Below are 21730 nucleotides of genomic sequence, written 5' to 3'. Positions count from 1 at the left end.
CCTTTGCCCCGAGGCTCACGGTTTGGACCGAGCCCCCCCAATCCCCCCCCCCTTCCCCCGCGGAGACGCCCGATCGGGCTCTGAGAAGCGCGAGCAAAAGGAGATTTATCTTCCTGCTCCTTTCTCCCCGCAAAGGCGAGCAAGCCCTGGAAGGCAAAAATTTCGTGCTCCGACATCGTACGTTTTGCCGTGGGGCTTTGCTCTGACCTTCGGATTCATGAATTAAGAGTCCAGGAGACAGCAACCTCCAGCCTCCCCCGCGCTCCGGCTCTGTAAGCTCGTCCTCGGCTGCGTTTTGATTTTTTGCCAAGGCACTTATTATTGTGGAAGAAAAAATATACCACGGGACTTCTTCTGTCTTGGCTGTCAGCATTTTCTTCTAAAAATGAGCAAATGAAAGGGACGCGAGAGTAAACAGCGTTTAAAGAAAACGCGCTTCTCCTCAGCCGGCTAAAATTGGGATCCTCTCCCTGCCCCATCCCCAGCGCAGTTTCCGAAACTGCCTCTAAAACTGCGCTTTTATGGCCATTTAAACCGGGTGGGAACGCGGTATTTAAGAAGTGATCCGAAATACCAAGTGTTCTGGACGAAACAATCGGAATAAAATGACAAAGTAGCAGCCCTGAGACCTGTTCCTTATTCTGAGACTCAGACAATAGAAAATGTGAGGAGCGTGCAGAGTTTTCGCTCCCTATTAAATCTGGACTGTGAATCTCTGAACCTATATTTGAAGAAAATTAAGCTCTTTCGTCCGCGCTCGGAAGAGGTTTATTAACGAATTAATGAATCACATAATTAAAGCGAAAACGCGCGGCTGTCGCGATAGCGGCTAACGGCGGCACCAGAGGTGTCGGGCTGTCGCCCCAAAGCGCCGTCGGGGCTGGAGGGGGTCACCGCCGTGGGAGCTGCGGGAGCCTTGGGGGGGCTAAGGGGACCCCCCTCTTAGCGTGACCCCGGGAAGAGCCGGCTGTGGCTTCGTCCGCGTGTCCTGGAAGGACTTTTGTAGATTTCCTCCGGGACTTTGGGACTTGTCCTTTTTATTTATTTTTTTTTTTCATTTTTTTTTTCTCCCTGTTTTTTAAACTTTCAGTCTTGATCTTTCCATCTCTCTCAGCGGCCCTGCTCCTTCCCCAAGCCACCCTGGGAGCTATCGGGGGGCTTCCCGTCGGCTCCGGCCCCCTCCCCGGAGCCCAGGGACCCCTCCAGCACACGAGCTGTCCCCGTCCCCGTTCAGGGACAGAGCCGCCGAGGTCAGGGGCCTCTGGCAGCTCGTCACCTCCTTTTCGTTTCCCCTTTGCTCTGCCGGGCTCGCCTGGGGAAAAATCCCCCGGGAGAGGCAGCGCTGGAAACGCCGGCGTTTGTAGTTGACCCAGGTTCCTGGGGAAAGCTGGCTATTGAATAACGCGGGGGGACCACACGCTCCGGGGGAGCCGAGGAACAATACGGTAGTAGGCACGAAGGAAATACTCCGAGTTACAGGGCAATCCGATACTCGCACAAGACATCGCTAAGTAATTCTTTTAGCAGAATCCCAAACAGAAACGCTACCGGGCTTTCAAACGGCCGCGCGTCCCAATTCAGACGTTTGGAGGGCGAAAGTGGGGACTGCTCCCAAATATTTCTAGATCTCATTACAGCCTGGTTCACCCCCCCGTACACGGACACTGAGAAATGGTGCAAAGCGAACGCTGAGGTCCAAGGTGTCAAAAGACGAGGGGTGGGGTGCTGGGGCTGCCGGGGGAGAACTGCGCCCAGGTTGGCCGAAGGAAGGGGGACCCGTTCATAGGAGAAGCCCCTGGGGTCTCCCCGTGGTGAGAGTTGCCCATACTTTGGGATTTCTGCACAAAACCTCACGATGCTGGAGGTGGGGGGGGCCGGCGGGCCCTGTTGCTATTAGGGCCGCTTATTTCCCCCGTCAGACCCCCCTGCTCGAGGAGAAATCTCTCTCCGGGCCAGTGTCACAGGTAACTTGTGCTGAAACGGGGACATTTGAAGGGTTTCCTTAAAATCCACCCTCTCGGCACCGCAGCCGTGCCCACACCGCAGCCCCCTCTGCCCGGCCGGGGCCGTGCCAAGCAACTTTCCATCTCCTCCGAGGAGCGATTCGCAAGCCGCTCGCTTTGTATCGGCAGCTCTTTTGGCCCCGCTCCAGTGCAGTGAGTGAAAATGCGCCTTATTTACTGGCCGGGCAGGAGGAACTCTTGGGAGTCTATTGCATCCATATGCTTACAGGGCGTAGGCTGCGCGTCTGCAAATCTCTGGGAAGACGAGTTAATGTGCCTTAGTCCTTCATCTCAGCCGAAGGTGTTCCTTCGTTTCGTTTCCACCTCCGATCCGCCGGTGGATTAAATGATAAAATCATCGGCTTTAAAATAAGCTGGGAAGAATGCCGGGCTGAGCCACTGGGCTCGCTGGCGTTTGATGCGAGTTCGCAATCGCAACACCAAATTAAAATTTCAAAGGGGAAAAAAAAAAAAAAAAATCTGCGGAAGCGAATGTTTTAGCCTGGGTCGGAAAATGACCTCAGAAATCGTGGGGATTTTTGGCGATGTCTCGAAATCCTACCTGCCCAGCCGCGGCTTTGGGAGGGAGCGGCTAAAATCCTAAACCCGCCTCGTCCTTGCGAAAATCAGGGCTCTTCCCAGGACGTATCAAAACTTTTTATTTTTTGTTTTTGTTTCCTTTTAAGTATTAATGTCGTTATTCGTAAACCTCTCGTTTGGGTTGCAATACGGTTTTGCGACACTTGCAATTGGTAAATCGAAATAAGGGCAATCCGCGCAGCACCGGGACCGGCTGGGTCGTTCGCATTTGTTGCCGACTCGAGAAAGGGGCTGCGGGATGCCTTCGCGATCCTTTAAACTTCCTACTGCAGAGGAAGCCGCATATCGGCAGAAGAAATAACACAAATAAATAAATAATAAATTTGTCGGCTCATCGGAAGATTGGTAGCCTTTTCCAAACTGCAAATTGGGAAAAGGCAGTACGAAAGCGCTCCTTTTCGTTTGGCAATTGGGAGTAAATTTCCTAATGGTTGCTGAAACGCTATTATGTATTTATTTATTTTTAGCGGAGGGAAGGTGTCCCCCCAGAAAAGCGTCGCTTTGGGACTACAGTTTGGGGACACCCGCTCGGGCAGCTGGAGCGGCAGCCGGGGCAGGGAGGCAGGCTGCTGCTTTTGGGGCTGACCTTGGCTGCTGGCACTGCCCTTGTTACACCAGCCTCCCCTGCGCTGGAAGCCGCAGGCTCCTGGGTGCTTGCCCGCCGGGACCGGGCAGTAGGACGAGGACCCCGTCTCTGGGGAGGGGGATGCAGTGGGTGCCCAGGATGGGGAGCAGGGAGAGGGGCTCCCAGCGCATCCAGACCGGGGCTAGCTGCGGGACTCGGTCAAGGCAGACGTGGGATTGGGAGGGCTTTGGGGGGAGCCTTATAAAGATAACACCCTAAAAACTTGTGTAAAACCCCAAGCTCGGGGCAGCGTCGTCCAGCCGGGGTGCCAGCTTACTCTCCGAGGGAGCCGAGCAGGGCTCACGACCTCTTTTTTTTTTCATTATTTTTTATTTTTTCAAGAAAACTCCCTGAAAGCTCGCCGAGGGAAGTTTTCTTTAGAAGCACCTGGCCCCTGTGAGAGGCAGCGGGAGAAAAACACCATTTCCCGGCTGTGCACCCGTGTGCCTTGTATGGGCGATGTGCAAAGCTATAAACCCCGTGGGTTCGGCTGCTGCCAGCCAGGGAGCTTTTGGGGCTGGCAGCACCGAGCATCCTCACCTTTCGCCCATCACCGACCCTTCACCCGAAGGGCTTAAAGCCTTCTTTTCTCCTTTCTTTCCCCAAAGGAGGCACGAAATGGCTGCGCCTTCCTCCTGCCGCCTGTGCCCCTGTGGAGCCTGCCAGGTGCCGGCACCAGCCCCCCCGGGCACCCCTTCTTTGCACGGAGGGACTGAAAACAAACAAAATCCCTGACCAGACACACACACACAGCCCGGCGAGGCTGAGGACGGGCCGGGAGCCTCGCCGGGGCTCTTGGCCTCCTTCGGACAAGTGTGCCCGGCTCCTTGTCGCGACATGTGGGGGTGCGCCGCGATATGGAGGGCGAGGGGGAGCGCTGGGGTCTGACACATCCCGTGGGGCGTGCGGCTCTTTGGGGAAAGAGCGCCTGTGGGAGTACCCTTGGAGGGATTTCCAGAATAAATAAATAAAGGGAAAAGAGGAAAAAAAGCTCGGGCACGACGCCCCGTGCTGGGAAGCGGGGCCGCTCGGAGGGGAGGGGAGGGAAGGGGGACGTGGCCCCTTCCGAGCCCCTTGCCCTGGTCTAACCAACTCCTTGGTTCCTTTGCAGGTCTAGGCGACGCCTGGGGACAGCCGAGCAGGATAGGGCCCTTGGACAACGTGGCCAAGGAGCTGGGATCCCATTTGCTTCAGGTAGTGGACGCCTTCCTCCTCTCGTACGCTCTGCGCATCGGAAATATTGTGTTTTGGGGCGATTAACCTCCCCACCTCTCCTCCTCCTCCTCTTCCTTCTTCTCCTCCTCCTTCTTCTCCTTCTCCTCCTCCTCCTCTTCCTCCTCCTCCTTCCTTCCCCCCGGCTTGTTAGCGGAGCCCGTGTGAAGCCTTCCCTATCACCCAGACCCTCAAACGGGCCGGGAAAGGAGCAAAATCGAGAACCCAAGCTCTTCATTTTGTGTATGCATTTATTTTTTTTAATTCCGGCTGCGATGCTGGTGGAAGCAGCATCTCGCCCCGCACCCTCGGGTCCGTGCGCACGGTGCTCAAACGCAGCCGGGCCGGGGCAGCCCTGCCGGACCCAGCGGGCAGGCGGCGCACATCTGGATTAGATCTCCTGTTGACGTTAGCACCTGAAAATACAGTTGTTCAAAATCCCGTTGATCTGCTCTGGAATTCTTCTGAATTCCCCCTGTGTAGGTCGGAGGAGAATTTAGGAAGTCGTAGCCGGGGCGTGGAAAAAAAATAATAATTACGCTTAGCTCCTTTTTTTTTTTTTTTTTTTTTTTTTTTTTTTTTTTTTAATACGCAATTTTAATACCGCAAGGATTTTTTTTTTTTTTTTTTTTTTTTCTCCCTCGATTTTAAAGACCTAGTAAACCGTAATCATTTAACGGTCGGTTTTATTGTAGAAGGTTAATTTCTGGTCAGAGAGCTGGAGCTGTTTTCCCTGCTCGCCTGGCTGGGGACAAAAGCTGAACAGAAACCCTGCTGGCAGCGCCACTGGCAGGAGTGGGCGACCTTTGTCCCCAAGAGATGGCTGGGACAGCTGTGAGGGGTCGCCCAAAATTTGCGATGAGGTGTAAGGTTGGTGGGTTTGTCGTGGAGGCCCTGCAAGATGCCTCCTTGAATAAGGAGAGCAAGTGCTTGGGGCAGAATGTCCTGAAGCATTCTTTGGTGACTGAATAAAGTACATGGGATTGACCGAGTCCAAAATGATCTTTGGTGGAGGTATTTCCAGCCTGGAAAAACCCACTTGGACTTTTAAGAAGCTGATAGCCGCAGTTTCACAGTCATTGGTCTACCTTCAAAATGTTTGTCTAGTTATATCATACAAATCACTGCTGGCACACTTGCTCCTCCTCCGTGTTCGCCATTTCACATTTTGTCTGGCATTAGATGAACTTAAATAATATATGCTAATCACCTGTAATACTCATTTTACAGTTCAGTTATTTCTGAGTTGTGAATGTTAAGGCTTTAATAATGCCAGGAAATCCACTGTAGACTTATTTTAAGGGTTCTTAAACTTTTCTGTATGGTTCTGTGTTTTTCTGGATGGGAAAGTTAGCGACCTACCACACCATATAATGGAGTAATGAAAGGATTGACACAGTTTTAGTTGTGATAGTGGGTAGAGCAATTGCAGGATGGCAGTGTTTGGATGAAAAGTTATGGTTAGGGATGCAATAATTTACTTCCCATTTTAATACTGCTACAAAATTTATGTTCCCAAAAAAAGGGGGAAAAAAAGTGAAGGCAAAGAGTAATCTGGTTTCAATTACATGCTGTAGAATCGTTAGTAGGCCAGAGAATAATTTGGAATATTTTCTTTTATTGGGGCAGCAGTGTAAGAGCATGAAATATACAGGATTTTATTGCGTCTCTCCTGTTTTAAGTTCAGTAATTTAAAATATGAATTAAAAATAGGTGCCTGCTTTATCTGTGTACTGTAAAAATGACTTCTGTATTCCAAATACATTTTCTGGTGATGTTCATATGGGTGTATTGATCAAGGCTTCCTAAACCAATTACAGATAGTGGATACTTTTTGACTATATAATATAAGGTACCGTTGAAAGTCTGTCTGACCTTGGGCACTGAAGAATCAAAGTACCCCAAATCAATAGGCTGCGTGTCCAAATCTCAGCCAGTTTTGGCTAACCAAAAGCCTTTTTTTTCCTGTATGGATGACACAGGACAAAATGAAACTTCAGTTTTTACTTACACAAGGAATATTTATCATCCAGTTAAGAATTCCCATCAATAAGAATTTGCATTACAAAGTACCATTAGCTGAGATTCACAGACTCTAGGCATATCACTTAATGAGCATAAATATCTCTCTTCAAGTGTGATAAAGTTTTGAATGCTGATTTGTTTATTCTACTTTTTTTTTTTTCTTTCCCCTAAGTTCACCTTGTACATAGCAAACAGTCCTCTGTTCAGAAATGCATTAATAAAAATAAAGTCAAAGAAATTTAAAGCATTGCTTACGGTATCATTAAATATATTGCAAATAGCGGTAAGCTGTGTCTGCCAATTATACCATAAAAAATGGCTTGCGTAGTGCTAGATTTTCCCCTAAGTACCACATAGCTCAGGATTTGTACTAAGTACTAAAATAACCAGAATCAACAGGAGAATGTTAACTTAAAGTGAAGCAGTAAAGCTCGCATCTGTAGGGGGAATGAATTGGATTTCACAATGTGTGTGTGTGTGTTATAGAGTTTATAGGAACACCATCAGATAAAGGTTTCTATTTCTTGAATACTATATTTGCTGTTCTTTAAGTTGGATAGCAATCATCCTTGTCCAAAAGGCTTCAATTTTTTTTCGCCCACAGTAAATGGTTTTTACAGTTATTTCTTTTTTACCCTACATATTTCTCTTCTACAGACTTTGGATGGCTTTGTTTTCGTGGTGGCATCAGACGGCAAAATTATGTACATCTCAGAAACGGCATCTGTACATCTTGGCTTATCTCAGGTAGGAGTGACTTTTTTTTTTTTTTTTTTTTTTTTTTTTTTTTTTTTCATCTGTTAAATATAGATACTGTGTTTGGGACCTAGCACTAGCATCTTGCCATATATATAGCGAGTCATTGTTTTTTAGGGGTATTCAAAGCTTCAACTTTGTTTTCTGATAAATGGCCTTCCTTAAATATTCAAGTTTCCTATACTTACAACCACATCATGACTGTCTTTATATCTGTTCTTGTTCATTGTATTTTACTCCTCATTACCTTTAAGAAGGGTAATAAATAATATGATATTGCAAATTGCAGATATACGCAGAGCTTGAAACCCAAACCTATTGCCTGTGTGGTAATGATATACATCTGAAATAAAGTTTAGAATTCAAGGCTATATGTTTTAGATTGTGTAAGATATTGAGACTTGCTATGAAATAGAGAGGAAATCTGATGTGGAACATGAGTTTTATGGTAAATGTGCTTTAGGAAAAAAAGAAAGGGGGGGGCAGATTTATGAGTGTTCACATGGAATTCAGGGTAGTTTTTCCTGAGTTTTTCCAGCTCAGTGGTCTTTTCAGTAAAGCGTTTTATATGGTTGTGATAGAACTCATAAAACTCAGTTTACTACTGTTCTGCACAAGAAGTATAAGGGGTTTTTATTGTTTTTATTTTTTTTTTCTTAGAAGGACATTTCTAATTTTTTGCCTTCTTAGGATAGGCGCAAGGGCAAATAGCCTGAATTTATTGCAGAGTGCAAGTTTCCATACGTTTGTGTATAAATGTACTACACAATTTCGTTGGTAGCACCTGACCTAAAGCCTGCCGAACTCCAATAGATAAACGCCTAATTAATTTCAATGGGCCCTGGATGAGACTTGCAAGAAACAGAACTGTTTCCTCACAACCAGTTACAGCTGAAACGCCTCTCAGAGTTAAATAAAATTAAGTGGAAAAAAAAAAATAAATAGCAGAGAGGGGAAGAAGGAGGAGGACATGGAGATGATGGTGAGAAAAAGTAAGATGTTTTGTTTCAGGCAAGACAGCTGAGGAATATGCCTGTGTCCAACAGCAGGGAAGGGACTGAGTTGTGGAAATTATAGGCATGCTTTAGCTTTGATAGTAATTAATATTTTTGTTTGAAAAACTGTGAAGATCTTTGGATGCATGTTCTAGTAGTTGAATTAGATTTAGTAACTCTGAGAAAAAATAGAACACTGAAGAGATAGAAAAAGCAAGTGTATCATCTCATAAACACCCCTTCTAAATCCAAAGGCAACTGTGATTCCTGTTTTTGTAATCTCCTTCAGAAAAAGTAATTTTGAGGATCAAAATTATGGCATGGATGCTTTTTGTCTGCCAACATTTAAAAATGTGTCCAGGGAATGTTCTTATTTCAAGTAGTTTGTTCATTTGTGTCTGTTACAGTATAGTATTAGTTGTTTCATAACATTTAATGCATGTTCAAATTACTTTAAATATTACTGTCTTTTAGTATAAACTTTCTTCCAAATGGCTATATTTTCTACTCTGAATCAACAGTCTTATTAAATGTTTTTCTCCCTGTAATGTTTTGAAAAGATCCACAATGTAGCTAACTACTTAAATAGATTCATTTAGTTGGTATGATTGTTCCAAAGCACTGAGTGTTCCCATCTGCCCTTGAAGTAGTCTCATTGGTCTGTCCTGCTTGCTGTTTGCTAAGTGCTAGCTGGTCTAGGTTTTGTCCAGATTTTTTTTTTTTTCTTTCTCTTTTGAGGAATACCAAGTCCTCTTGTAGGTCTCAGTATTATTCAGTCATCTGGTGAAATTAAAGACCCACAGGATCAATATGACAATGAATAAACTTTGCCACAGTCAAGGTGAAGGGACAGAAAGCAACGTGTGGGCTTCAGTCTTCTTTAGCTGGTATGATCTTATGGCCCTCTGCACAGAATGTATTCCCTCTGTGCTGCACATGTAAGTGTGGCTCTATAAACCCTACTGCAAGATCTGCTAAGGAAAACTAAAGTATTTTATTATATAGTAAATATTACTTACTGAAGTAAGTTTTCTAAGCAAAATCTCAAATATTTCGCTTTAGCAAAGATTTGTAAATGAATGGGTTGTATCCTTGAACTTTCCAGGTGTAGATCAGAGATGACAGAGGCACGTGAAACTTAAGGGCATGTTTTAGACTCAAAACACTGAATGCTCCAGCAGTTTAACAACATTTTTTTATTTCCTATTATTATTATCATTTTTATTATTTATTTTTAAATAAAATAAAACACCTAAGCAATGCAATGATTTTTCCTTGGCTTTTGTAATATTGTTTTATGATCTAATGTGTTCTTGATATTGCTCAATGTTCCATTTTTCAAGAGACAATTTTGTTTTAAGTAATGCTACAATTAATTCTAGGCTTTTCCTAAATACTAGCGTATTAATACATTAATACTGGGATATTCCTGTAAGCTTCCCAGGGCTCTAAATGAGTTCTTGTTCCTACAACTCTGGAAATCACTGGGAGTTTTGCCACTGTCATCAACAAGAATGAGATTGGCCTGTAGAAGCAAATTTTGCAAGTCTCCCTCACCAAGTCATAATCCCACACTATATTTTCAACAAGTGCTCTTATAGAGCTCCAGCCAATACAAGCTGAGACCAGAGTGATGATGATCATAGAAAATCTTTTAGAGAGTGCATAGAAAGACCTTTTTATTAAATAATTTGACAATTAACTAGTCCACACATCAATTTCCAGTTAAAGTGCAATTTGTTTTAAAATGTATATTTGAACTAAATAAAAAGTTCATTTAAAAATATTTTGCAGGATATTCTTGGAGAACTACTACAGTAGCCTTTATCTTCTAGTATATCTTGAATTTAGGTTAAGCAGAAAGAACTTAGACCTTCTGAAAAAGCCTTCATAGACAATGTTGCTAAGCTAGTTTAAAAATGTAAAAACAACATTAAGGATTGTTTTTCAGCAATACTTGACTCACTTCTGCCTGCAATTTTAGAGAATCAGAAACAATTTTTCTGAAAATACTACATCTCTATTTGTGGACCTGTTGGTTAATTTGTGGGTTTGGATTTTGATCAACCTTTCCACTCAACTTTAACAGTAAATATTGTAAATACTGATGGTTAGGACCCCATCCTCCATCTAATTTCAATTGGCCTCAGATCATTGTTGAACTGACTTGTGCTAGCTGAGATAGAGCCAATTTCTTGCCTCTTTTTTCCATGGGTAGTAAATAGGTTCAAATTCCCCAAATATTCTCCCCCTTTCCACCTCCCTCCCCTCATCCCCTCACCCCTGAGTCCAGAGATGCAGAATGGAAAAGAAAATCCTCTTAGGAAATAACGGTGAATTATATATATATATACATATATATATATATTAATTGTGAAAGTCTGGACCTTGTTCCAGCCATTTTCTGGGTCCATGAGGGAGCCAAGCTTATCTTTGACTTTTGATAAATCTTGAAATATTTAACCACAAACATCTGAACTTTTCCAAGAGTTTATTTTACTTTCGTCAAATAAGTATATGAAAGGCAAAATATGTAATTATTTGCTCTAGAATCCATCTACTTAGTCCTCTGTGTTTATTATGAATCTTTTCTTGGCAGGAAAAAACTGTGCAGCTGAGTTACACATAAAAAAGCTCTTAGTAGGAAATAGTGATATTTGGTAGTAAGCAGGTATTTACAGATATTAAAAAGCTGCATCGAGGAAGCTGGTTTAATAAGCCTGAGGCAAGGGATTTTAGAAGGTTTATGAATTGAACCATATAATTTATTTTTTTTAAAGTTTTCAGTGTTTCATTGTAGGCTTTAAAATAGCATGCATATACTATGTGTAGCAGGAGACTGTGGTCAGTTTCAAAATTATGTATACATATTTTGGTTATTTGACTCCTATTTAGTCCCCTGTCTTTGCTGACGGCTTTATGTTTCCACTAGCATTTTTACAATCAATTTTGGTTTCAGTGTTGTATATTCACCTCCCACTGACTTTGCTGGGGTTGCAAATACATACATCAGAGTAGAAAACATTCCTACATATATAATGAGAAAAGCTAGTCATTAGCTTGACAAAGTACTTTAGTTTTCAACTTTAGATATAAAACTAAAATATTTTTATTTATGAAAATTATGTGATGAAAATGAAATTTTGAATAAAAATATGACCTTGAGCCCAGTCCTGTGAATCCTGTGAACCAATGATTACTTTAGTCAGTAGTTCTTTTGCAATAGGCAGCTACTTTTGGAAAAGCAAGAGATACCCATGCGTCATACTTGTAAGAGAGTAGATACATGTCAATGTGGTTATGATTATACTTAGTAATGGCAGAGTTGCAATAAGATCTTGATTACTACAGTTGATATTGCCAGTCAGGTTGGTTGGCGTTGTTTCTGTAAGAAAGTTGAAGGGATAGATAGTTTGCACATGGCTACCTGTGAATGATTTTTTTTTTGGAAGCTGAAAAAGAACAGGGTCATAAATGATGCTCCTTTTAGTTCAAACACTATTACAACTGTGAATTTCTCCAATTACTGTTTTTTTGTTGTTCTGCTTACTAAGTGTAAAGGCCAATGAAATGCCCGTCAACATAAGAATTATTAGTTTTATGTGTCTGTAGGTGATTATGATATTTACAGACTTAGCTATAGACACTTGCAAATGTGTTTTCCCCCATATAATTAAAAACAAACAGAAACAGTGAAAAGCATGAGTCACAGTGAGATTATACAGTCTCCCTCCCTCCCTCACCACTAAAGCTTGAAGATGGAGTTACTATAACAGGTTTGTACTGTTATAATCCTGAAAAAGAACAGTCACTGCTTTTTATTATATTAATTGCATATTATTAAAAATAATATATATAAATGAATCAACATAAATAATCGCCTTCCCTTCCCTTCCCTTCCCTTCCCTTCCCTTCCCTTCCCTTCCCTTCCCTTCCCTTCCCTTCCCTTCCCTTCCCTTCCCTTCCCTTCCCTTCCCTTCCCTTCCCTTCCCTTCCCTTCCCTTCCCTTCCCTTCCCTTCCCTTCCCTTCCCTTCCCTTCCCTTCCCTTCCCCCTTTCTTCCTCTCCTTTTCTTAATCTTTTCCTTTCCTTCCTACCCCTTTCTTTTTATCTGTCTCTTTCTCCATCTCTCCTCTTCTTTTGTCTTTACTCTTTCTGTCACTTTTGCCTTATTCAGTGAAATTTTACTCTGGTTAGACTATCAGGTCAGTGTTGGTGTTTTTGTTTTTGCAGGGAGGGGTTGTTGGAAAGAAGAAATGGGGAATAGATGGCTAGAAAAAAAAAGGTTAGTTTGCATAGTCTTGGGAAGAGACATTCCATGAATAATGCAGAAAATGGAACTATGAGAAACATTTTCAGAAAAAGATTTCTTTGTGGAGTAGACAATTTCATTTATTCCAAAGAAAAGGCAACTCACACATCTTAGCAAATCAGTAGGATTGGCTCAGAAGAATAGGTTAAATTACTTCACCTCTCAGCTGTCTCTGATCTTGGGGGCCCAAGGCACATCAGGCCACACTGAACAATTGGGCAGCCTGACACTAATTTAAAACACAGGCTCAAAGTATTGGTTCACTCCTTAAATCAATTACTGCATCTATCTGGAGACTTTTGTTGGTGAGTTTTATACGTGGCAAATAGAGTTAGCAAAAAGGACATACAGTGTACGCCGCTCATTTTTTGCACAACAGTTATTATGGGTACAACAGTGGGAAAGATAGAAATACATTCCTGAGCGAGCAAAGTTCAAGTGAGAAGAGAGAGTACAGACATTTAAGATAGCTCTCTTAGTCTTTTTAATGTGCATGTTTACTTAAAGCAGCAAAGGCTCAAGCCAGTGCTCATGAAAATCTGTGGAAGTCTGTCTTTTGAATTCACTGGCTACCGTTTCTGAGCTCTATGTACTGCTGTGGATTGAATGTTGTGGGCAATTTGAAAAGACACAAAAGAAATGTGTAAGTCTAGCAGTTTGGCTCCAAAGGCTCAACTGTCAGCTGAATGCAGGTGATAGTTTCTGGGAACCTGTCAAACATTTTTTCATTTTTTTATTTTTTGGATATCTGCCTTTCTGAGAGACATTAATACTGCTCAATGATTTTATCCCATTTTGTGGTAACCTAGCATTTCTACAGCTGCTCTAGTTTATCACTTCATTCACTAGCTCTCTCTACTAGCAGCTCTTCTGTGTCCAGATCATCATCATCAGAAATTCCCACAAAAGCCCCCAAAATGTTAGTTACTGCTGAAGAAGGAAATAATGCAGTTTAAGAAGTATAATTTGGAACAAGTTTTTGATACATTTGACTTATGTTTAAAAAACGGTGTGTAGTTACCCTGATACAGTATATGCAGGTCACTTCAGAATGTTTGGGGGATAGGAAAGGAGAAAGGGGAAGCAGCACTGCTTCATGTGTTACATGTCTCTTCACAGGTGGAGCTAACTGGTAATAGCATTTATGAGTATATACATCCTTCTGACCATGATGAGATGACAGCTGTTCTTACTGCTCACCAGCCTCTTCATCCTCACCTCTTACAAGGTACTTGTGTGATCTGTGGTCAAACTACCATTGGAAAACTTAAAAAAAAAAAAAAAAAAAAAAAAAAAAAGTAACAACTCTAGGCTGTGACAAGTTCATATTTATCCATTATGAAGCTATGTATGCAAATGGAGAAGGAGCATGAACCTGAAACTATGATCCAAGAATTTGGTTTGTGGCAGTAAAGAGAGTACGGTATCCTAGATTAAATAATTCTTTTCATGCCATGGAATCCCTGCAGTTTTAAACTGTTATTTAGATTTTGCCCAGTGGCAATTTCATCTCTTGTTTTGTCATCACTGGTGAGGTTGCAGGAATATTGCAACTGTCTAGCTGTTCACAGCTGCAGCTACGTGGTCTTAGGGAAAAAATAAAGAAAGAATACGTTAAGCAATTTGGAAATAGGTGGACACTTTTACTATTATAAAAGCAACTGTTAAAACTGATATTTTTATGAAAACCCAGAGCTAATATTCTCCACTGCAGGAAGAAGAAAAATGGGTTTTGTAAATTACCTACATTTAGAAGCTTTCATATAAAAAGTGATCTCTCTGGGAAAATAATGTCCTCTTGCCTTGATGCTGGATCACTGATTCACCAAGCCTCTCCACACATCCCGTTCAGGTGCTGCAGATGATTCACCCACGCGTACCCATACAGCATGGTGCTAAGCTGGATGGAGTGTCAGGGAAGACAGCAGAACTCTTATTATGTGACCGCCTGGATCAGACTGTCCACACTGGCTGTGCTCAGACACCACACATAAAAATTAACATGACCCTTTGTGTATTGTTACTTCAGTATTGTTGCTACTATATAATTAACAAACATATGTGCATCTTTACACCATCTCCAGTAGCTTTCGTTTCCCATTGGGCAATTCTTTGAGCTTTAAAATATCGGAATGATTTGGCTCCATTGTACAATGTGCTTCCACGTATATTTCACAATTGCTTGATCAGTTGGAGCTCACATCCTGCTAGAGCTTTTACTGGGCTTCTTAAGACACAGCTCCTAAAAGCATGAGGAGCTTTGGGTTTGCACTACCATCCTGTTCAGGAGCTGGAAGTGTTTTTCACAGTCCTGGTGCCTGTGCGGTTTCTGTACTTGGTGATCTCACCGCAGTTCTGACCACTGTGATTTCCTCAGCACTACTTTCTGAATGCAGAGGAGCCGAATGTTCCTGGGAGCATATGCAGTGCTCAGAGTGGTATAAATGAAAGGACTACCATAGCCGTCTTCTCTCTTCCTCCTCCCCAATCAGATTCTCTTGTGTACCTCCCTGTGTCTTGAAAAACAAACTCTTCTTTTTCTTGGACTCTTCTTATTCTAGTTGCTACTTGTCTATTTCATAGTTTTTCTAATTCCTTTGTCAGGGATTTTTATTTATTTATTTATTTTTTTTCCAATTTTGACATTTAAAAAGAAACCAACACATTTTATTCTTGTCCTACTTCACTGATGAGTGGAGGGGTTGACTCTGATATAAATCCATGACTTTTAATGAAGTTCTGCTGGTATCTGGAATTGGTAGTAAGACCATTTTATAAACACTCTCTTGTCAATGGCAATGGTGTCATGGTTTTGTTAATTTTATTTTATTTTATTTTATTTTTATTTTTATTTTATTTTATTTTATTTTATTTTATTTTATTTTATTTTATTTTATTTTATTTTATTTTATTTTATTTTATTTTATTTTATTTTATTTTAAGTTTTACAGATTTTAAAGTCACGTGCAACTGATTTGAATTGTTTACTATGTCAAGTACAAATTATGACTCTGGTTAACCAGAAGTAAGATAGCATATTAGTACTGCAGTCCCAGAAGGTTTTGTTTGTTCAGAAATTGCTATTGCCTGCTTCTTACTCACATTTGGATGTTTTCAGATGCTTATTTTGCCTGTTAGCATTTCTTTTCTGAAAAAATCAGGTCCCTCTCATTTTAGCTACTAATGGTGAAATTATTTATTTCATGAACAAGTTCTCCTCACTGTGAAGTATAATCCTGTTCTGTTTTGGTTGTGTTTGAAAAGATTTTACACACAATTGAAATTGTTAATTTCAGTTTACTTGCAACTGTTTCAGTATGAAATTCTGCAGCTGACTAGCCCCAGTTACATGCCTCATTCTCTGTAGCTTGCTTTACCTCTTTCTATATAGATGCTCTTTTTTATTAGCATCAAGCTCTGGGTTCTCAGTGCAAAAGGTAAAGGAAAATTTACTTTGAAATGTGATCCATTTATATGTGTCTTGTTTTGTGTAAAATTTCGTGTAGCAAAGGAAATGGATAACATCATCAAAACAACAGCATCTTATTTGGAATCTAGACTTGGGAGATAAATAAAGCAGTTAAGCTGTGTTCTGGTTTGTATAGGGATTATATTATGCAAATCTTACTCCGGTGTCTCTTTCCCATACAAAGCATTGAGTTGGTGTATGAAAATGTGCAGAATCCATAGCTAAACAGAGTGAGCAAGTATTTATTTATGTCTTCCCTGTGCCAGTGGTTCCCTTTTCTGCAGTGTAAACATTAAATCTTAAGGTATAATTTAAAGTTGCCTGGCACATAGAAATCATAGCAGGTTTCCTGTGTATCTTCAGTGAAGTCCTGAAACCTATTAAATAAATGGTAGGAAGGAAGTGACTTCTGTTTGTATCTTAGTAGATATTCTAAATATTTAAATAAAACATGGAGTTTTACAGATAACTTAGTACTTAGGGAAGTTGAGTGAAAGTGGCTTTATTTTCTAATAATAGGGAAAACAGACTTTTAAAAGAGCATTTTTTGTCTTTTTGGTTTGATTTTTTTCCTCTTCTGATCTCTTACAATGTGTCTGAATCATCAAGTCACTGGGTTGAATAAAAAGTTTCCCTTTTAAAATTTGCTATACTTTAGATCTCTCCAGTCTGTGGAATTACTCAGGAGTAAAATCAATGTTGCACGGCAGATACAGACATTCATAACACAAATTTGCAGCATGGCTCACTTAACTTTACTTGCTCAGGATGTATTCTTCAGCTAATTCTCAGATATGTATAAATATTTTTAGTTCAGTTGCTGTTTCAACAGTTGTAGCTGGGTAAGATCTATTATAGTAGAAATAAATTCACAAATGCAGGCATACATATCTATAGTTTGTATTGTTAGTGGTATTAAATAATACAAAGTACAGGTTATTTTTGCCCTCCAGTTTTACAGTCTTTGTAAATTTTTATGCTCTCCCCTTATTACTTCAATTACTTTTAATCTTCTTCATTGTCCTTTGTTATTCTCCTTGAATCTTCCCTACATTTCCAGTGCTTCATCAGCTTCGTATAAGCTTTTCTAAAAGACAGATAGTACATGAGAAAGGTGGAAGCCTTGCAGCTGTTGAGCTCTATAAGTCTTATTTGTGTGAGTTTTATTTCTCAGGGAAAAAGAAATTATTGCTCAATGCATAAAATCAGACATAGTGGGGATTTCTTTATATAATACTCCCTGTCACATTATTTTTCTTCAGATATCTCAGCCATCTACTTAAACAAGATATATTAATATTAAAAGTATAAGCCTTCTTAAATCATAACTTTTTAAGTTTTTAAAACCTGGCTTATAGTTCCTAATGTTTCAGGTACAACAAGGCATGTCTCCAAACATAAAAGGTAGATGCCTTACTATTTTAAAAGAAAGTGAAAATTCTTGAATAATCACATACCTCCAGGAGTTTGGATTCCATAGGAATTTTAACTGTAATAAAATTTGGGAACATGGAAGATGATAATCTAGCTGTTGTGTCACCTCTATTCAGACCATGCAGTAAAGACATAAATCACATTATGGTAAGGAAAGTTTTTGGCCCAAGAAACTGGAAGATGACAACTCTCAGAAACATTGAAAAGTCATACAGGACAAGCAGCTCAGTGTGAGCTCTGATGGTGATGCTGTAGCCAAAAGGGGTGCTGGGAAATCTTTGTGCATATAAGAAGTGGAATAGTAAACAGGAATAGCAAGGGTGACTGATTGCATTTTTGTATGGTATTAGTGAAATGGACACTGGATTTTTCTGCATAATTCTGTTGTCCACTTAAAAAAAAAAAAAAAAAAAAAAAAAAAAAGGACAAATTGGAGAAAGTACAGAAGAGAACCACAGAAATGATTGAAGGACTGGAAAAACTTATAATGAGAGATGAAAGAACACCATCTGTTTGATTTTTCAAAAAGAAGATTGGGAGGTGACTTGATAACTGTGTCTGCTTACTTCCAAGGGAAGAAAATACTGGGACTGTTTTAGAAGAAAAAGACATATCAAGAACCAATGTCTGTGAACTGAAACCACAAAAGCTCAAATTAGAATAATGCATACATTTATAACTAGGGGTTTGATTAACCACAGGAACAAAATACTAAGGGAAGCAGTGGTTTCTTCCTCTTTTGATGTTTTCAGATCAAGGCTGTATGCCTTTATAGAAGATACATTTTAGGCAAACAGAAGTTACTGATCTCAGCACAGGAGTAACTCACTGAAGTTTAATGAGCTGCAATGTACAGGTTAGACCTATGATCTAATGTTCCTTTCTGGTGTTTAAAGTCTATAAGCTATGACTCAATGAAAGCCATAAGCCCCGTGGTCTGTGGAGGCTTTGGAGAATTTCAGCTTTAACTTAAAAAGTCTTTAAGCTGCTTTCTTATTTGCATGACTAGCACTGAAAATGTAAAGCAATATGTACTGATCCTTTGCTATGAAAGAAGCCAACAGCTGGATTCTCCTTCTCAGGGTGGCTGGGGTAGGGAAAAATACCCTCTGAAATACACATTAATTGTGGGTATGCCTCAGCGAATCATCTCACATGAGTCTTTAGTCCGGCTTTGCACTTGTGAGAAAATGAATCCATTATATTCGACTGGAATAGGTTTAGAAAAAAAAAAAAGAGAAAAAAAAAAAAAAAAGGATATCTTTTCCAAATGATGTGTACTGGCAGTGCTCAGGTTTCAGATGACTTCATTGGTTCTTCACTCCTTTCCAAATACTGCTTATAGCATTTGCAGCCCACAGCATGTTTCTGTGACCTGGTTTAGTTCTATACCTGTGAATCCTTACACCTCAGTTTGGCACTCCCCACTACCTGTATCTGTTGCACAGGCTGATATCAAGATTCATGGGCCTCCATGCAAACATATGCAGTACTTTGGTAACAGAAATCCAGGAGTTGTTCTGTGGTGTAGTGCTAATGGCTTTTTAGCATCTGGAGAAGTGGTTTTGATGTATGCTGTCTTCTCTGGAGCACCTGAAAGTTTCTCTTCTGTTTCTTCCAGTAGTGGGACAAACAGACTGGGTCCACTGGATGAGATTTTCCTGCTGGGGCAGAAGATGGTCACCAATCAGGGAAGATGGGCCCAAGATGTGGGGATGCTAGTTTAACAGCAGTTATTCAGTTTTGGAAGACTGCAAGGTTATGTTTCTGACTGGCTGTAGAGGCTCAATACTTGCTGCCCATCTCCCCTGTTTAGTTCAGGAGACCGAGTAGGTTGTGGTGCCATGCCAAATCTTACCAGTAGCAAACCATTCTGGGGCTAGCCTGGTGGGAAATATAATGCCAGCAGAGGTTTGTGAAGCAATTGCTACATGCTACTTTGTTCAGAGGTGACAAACGTTGTCAAGGTGTCTGAAATAGTGTCTGGCTGTTTCAGGGAGTGAATGAGGAGATTGCACCAGAACTATTGGCTACACACAGCTCCCCCTTGCGTGCTCTTTGGAGGAAACAACATAATGACACAAACCGGGCTGCACGTACTAACATAAGTGGGGATTTTATGCCCTCCAAATGATGCTGCTATCAATAGTGCGTCTGTACCAACCACTTTTCCTAACACTTTTCTTTAAAAAGAGCAGCATAGTGAGGTAGGCTTGTAGCAACATAGTAACACTCACAAAACTATCTGGAGGATGTTGGGAAATGCTGTACCTCCTGAACCATATCTACAAGAATAAAGCAGGACATTTTTGTATGAAATATCAGGGTAAGGAAAGCTGGGTATGACTGGTCATCTGTCACCACTGTAGCTGAATACAAGCAAGCAAGCCAAGGAAATTGGAAATATTTGTATTGCAGGTTGAGTGAGCAATAATGAGAGGGATTCAGCATTGCATATTGCTCTTCCATGTGTGTATTTGGAGTCAGCTCATTTGACACAGTGTGTCTTTTATTGGTTTCATGTGTCTTTGTCTGATATTTCCATACTTTAAAACAGCTACAGCTTCCCAACCTTTGACTTGCACACCAAGGCATGGTGTACTAAAAGCAGTTTGTTGACATATCCCAGAGTAGACAAAGGGAAAGAGGAATACTATAGTTATTACCATAGACATACCAATTGTTTCCTAACAACTGGATAATTCTTATGTGATGTGTTATAAGCCTAATGTAGGTAATACAAAGAATATGGAACACATTGTGTCTGGCTCTCCAGCTTTTGGGGCACCGTTTCAGTCCAGCTAAGAAGTAAATGCCAGTTCATACTTTTCCTCTAGAGGAAGACCATTTTCCCTACGCACATCTTGTTTGATACCAAAAGAACAGAATAGAAAAGTGTACATCTGGAAAGCTCTTTTGTTACACTGGTTTAAAGATTTTTGTTCTAGTAACACATATGCAATAAAGACAAAAGTTATTAGGATTTATTTTTTGTTTTGATTCATTTAAAAATACAGGAGAATTGTTATTGAAGGCTAATGGTTTAACATGATGACCCTGCTGCCACTGGTGGAGTTACTTTAAACTAGGGAAATCTAGAAAACATTATTAATTTGGATGTGCAAAAGTGGAAAGAAGGGCAGATTGCTGGCACCCCACTTTTTTTTTTTTTTTTTCCTTTAGTAATTAGCAGTAAAGTATGCCAAGAGAGTAGAGTGTTTTGGACTATAACAGCTAGACATTTCCTTTCTGCCTACTGCTCTGCTGAGCTTCTTCTCTAAATAAAGGTTTGGAAGCATCGTTTCTAGGAAAAAGGAAAATTTGGGCAAATGTTGAATCTGGATGACAGGAATGATAATTGAGACAATTTACTCTCTGCAGCACTGACAGGATTCTGGACACAGTCAGAACACAGAACAAACTGTCCAAATGGAGAGGAAATTTGGGCAGATCTTGCAAGTTTGGAACTCAAAGACAGAGGTTAGCAACAGAGCTGATTTCTTTCCTACCACAGCAAGAGCATTACCAAGACAAAACAAGTCAGCCTGCAAACTTCACTTTTCAACTTAGTATGTGCTTAGGAACTTGCTATCTATGTATACAAAATCTGCATTTTTGCAATGTAAGGCATAAATATCTTATCATTCAACTGATGCCACTCATTTACTAAAAAGAGATATTCTCAAAGGTATACACTTCAGGCTGTAACCTGCACATGAATATGTGATATTGCAGTGCAACAGGGAGAAAGGAAAGTAATTGTTTTATTTCTTCTCTCTTATTTGGAATCCAGTTTTAACCACACAATCCAAGGAAGAGTGGGGAAATGTGGTGTTCACACACCCCTTTGCATGCAGTATTTCAATTCACAGAATAGTTTTATTCACAGATTCACTCTGGCACTGTTCTTTATGGAATGATAATAATACAGATGGTGGTCAATATGCATCAGGTTTCACTCCCGATTTTCTCCTAGCTCATTTGCAGGCCTATTCTGAATAAGGGAAGTCCATCACAGGCATTTGCAAGCCTATTCTCACCCTGGCTCTGTTGGTCCATCCTTGATTCCCAGCTTCAAGGACTTCCCTAGAACCGTGCATGCTATTGTATAAGCTTCTCCTTTGTATGCTCCCTACCGTGCTTTTACCTCTTTCGTGTTCTAGAAGTTGGCCTCAAACACATTCAGAATGAAGGACTGGAAGATGTGACATTTTGTCTCTTCTGTGTCTTACAAAAGCCGTAGCCTTGCTATTCTCAAAAAAAAAAAAAAAAAAAAAAAAAAAAAAAAAAGGCTAGCCAA

The 21730-nt window shown here is 40.9% G+C and overlaps 1 protein-coding gene across 1 annotated transcript in view; it reads left to right on the top strand.

The window, feature by feature from the left end:
- Positions 1 to 21730, top strand: part of SIM2 (SIM bHLH transcription factor 2) — a 59569-nt gene that overhangs the window by 2725 nt on the left and 35114 nt on the right. The window contains exons 3-5 of the mRNA XM_082762156.1: positions 4340 to 4422; positions 7123 to 7212; positions 13647 to 13755. Of these exons, the coding sequence (XP_082618282.1) occupies positions 4340 to 4422; positions 7123 to 7212; positions 13647 to 13755 (282 nt within the window). The remainder of the gene's footprint in view (positions 1 to 4339; positions 4423 to 7122; positions 7213 to 13646; positions 13756 to 21730) is intronic.

Source organism: Aythya marila, assembly GCF_965140915.1.
Source record: "Aythya marila genome assembly, chromosome: 1".
Taxonomy (NCBI): Eukaryota; Metazoa; Chordata; class Aves; order Anseriformes; family Anatidae; genus Aythya; species Aythya marila.
The sequence above is the reverse complement of the archived record's forward strand: the minus strand, read 5'-3'. Positions and strand labels throughout refer to the sequence as shown.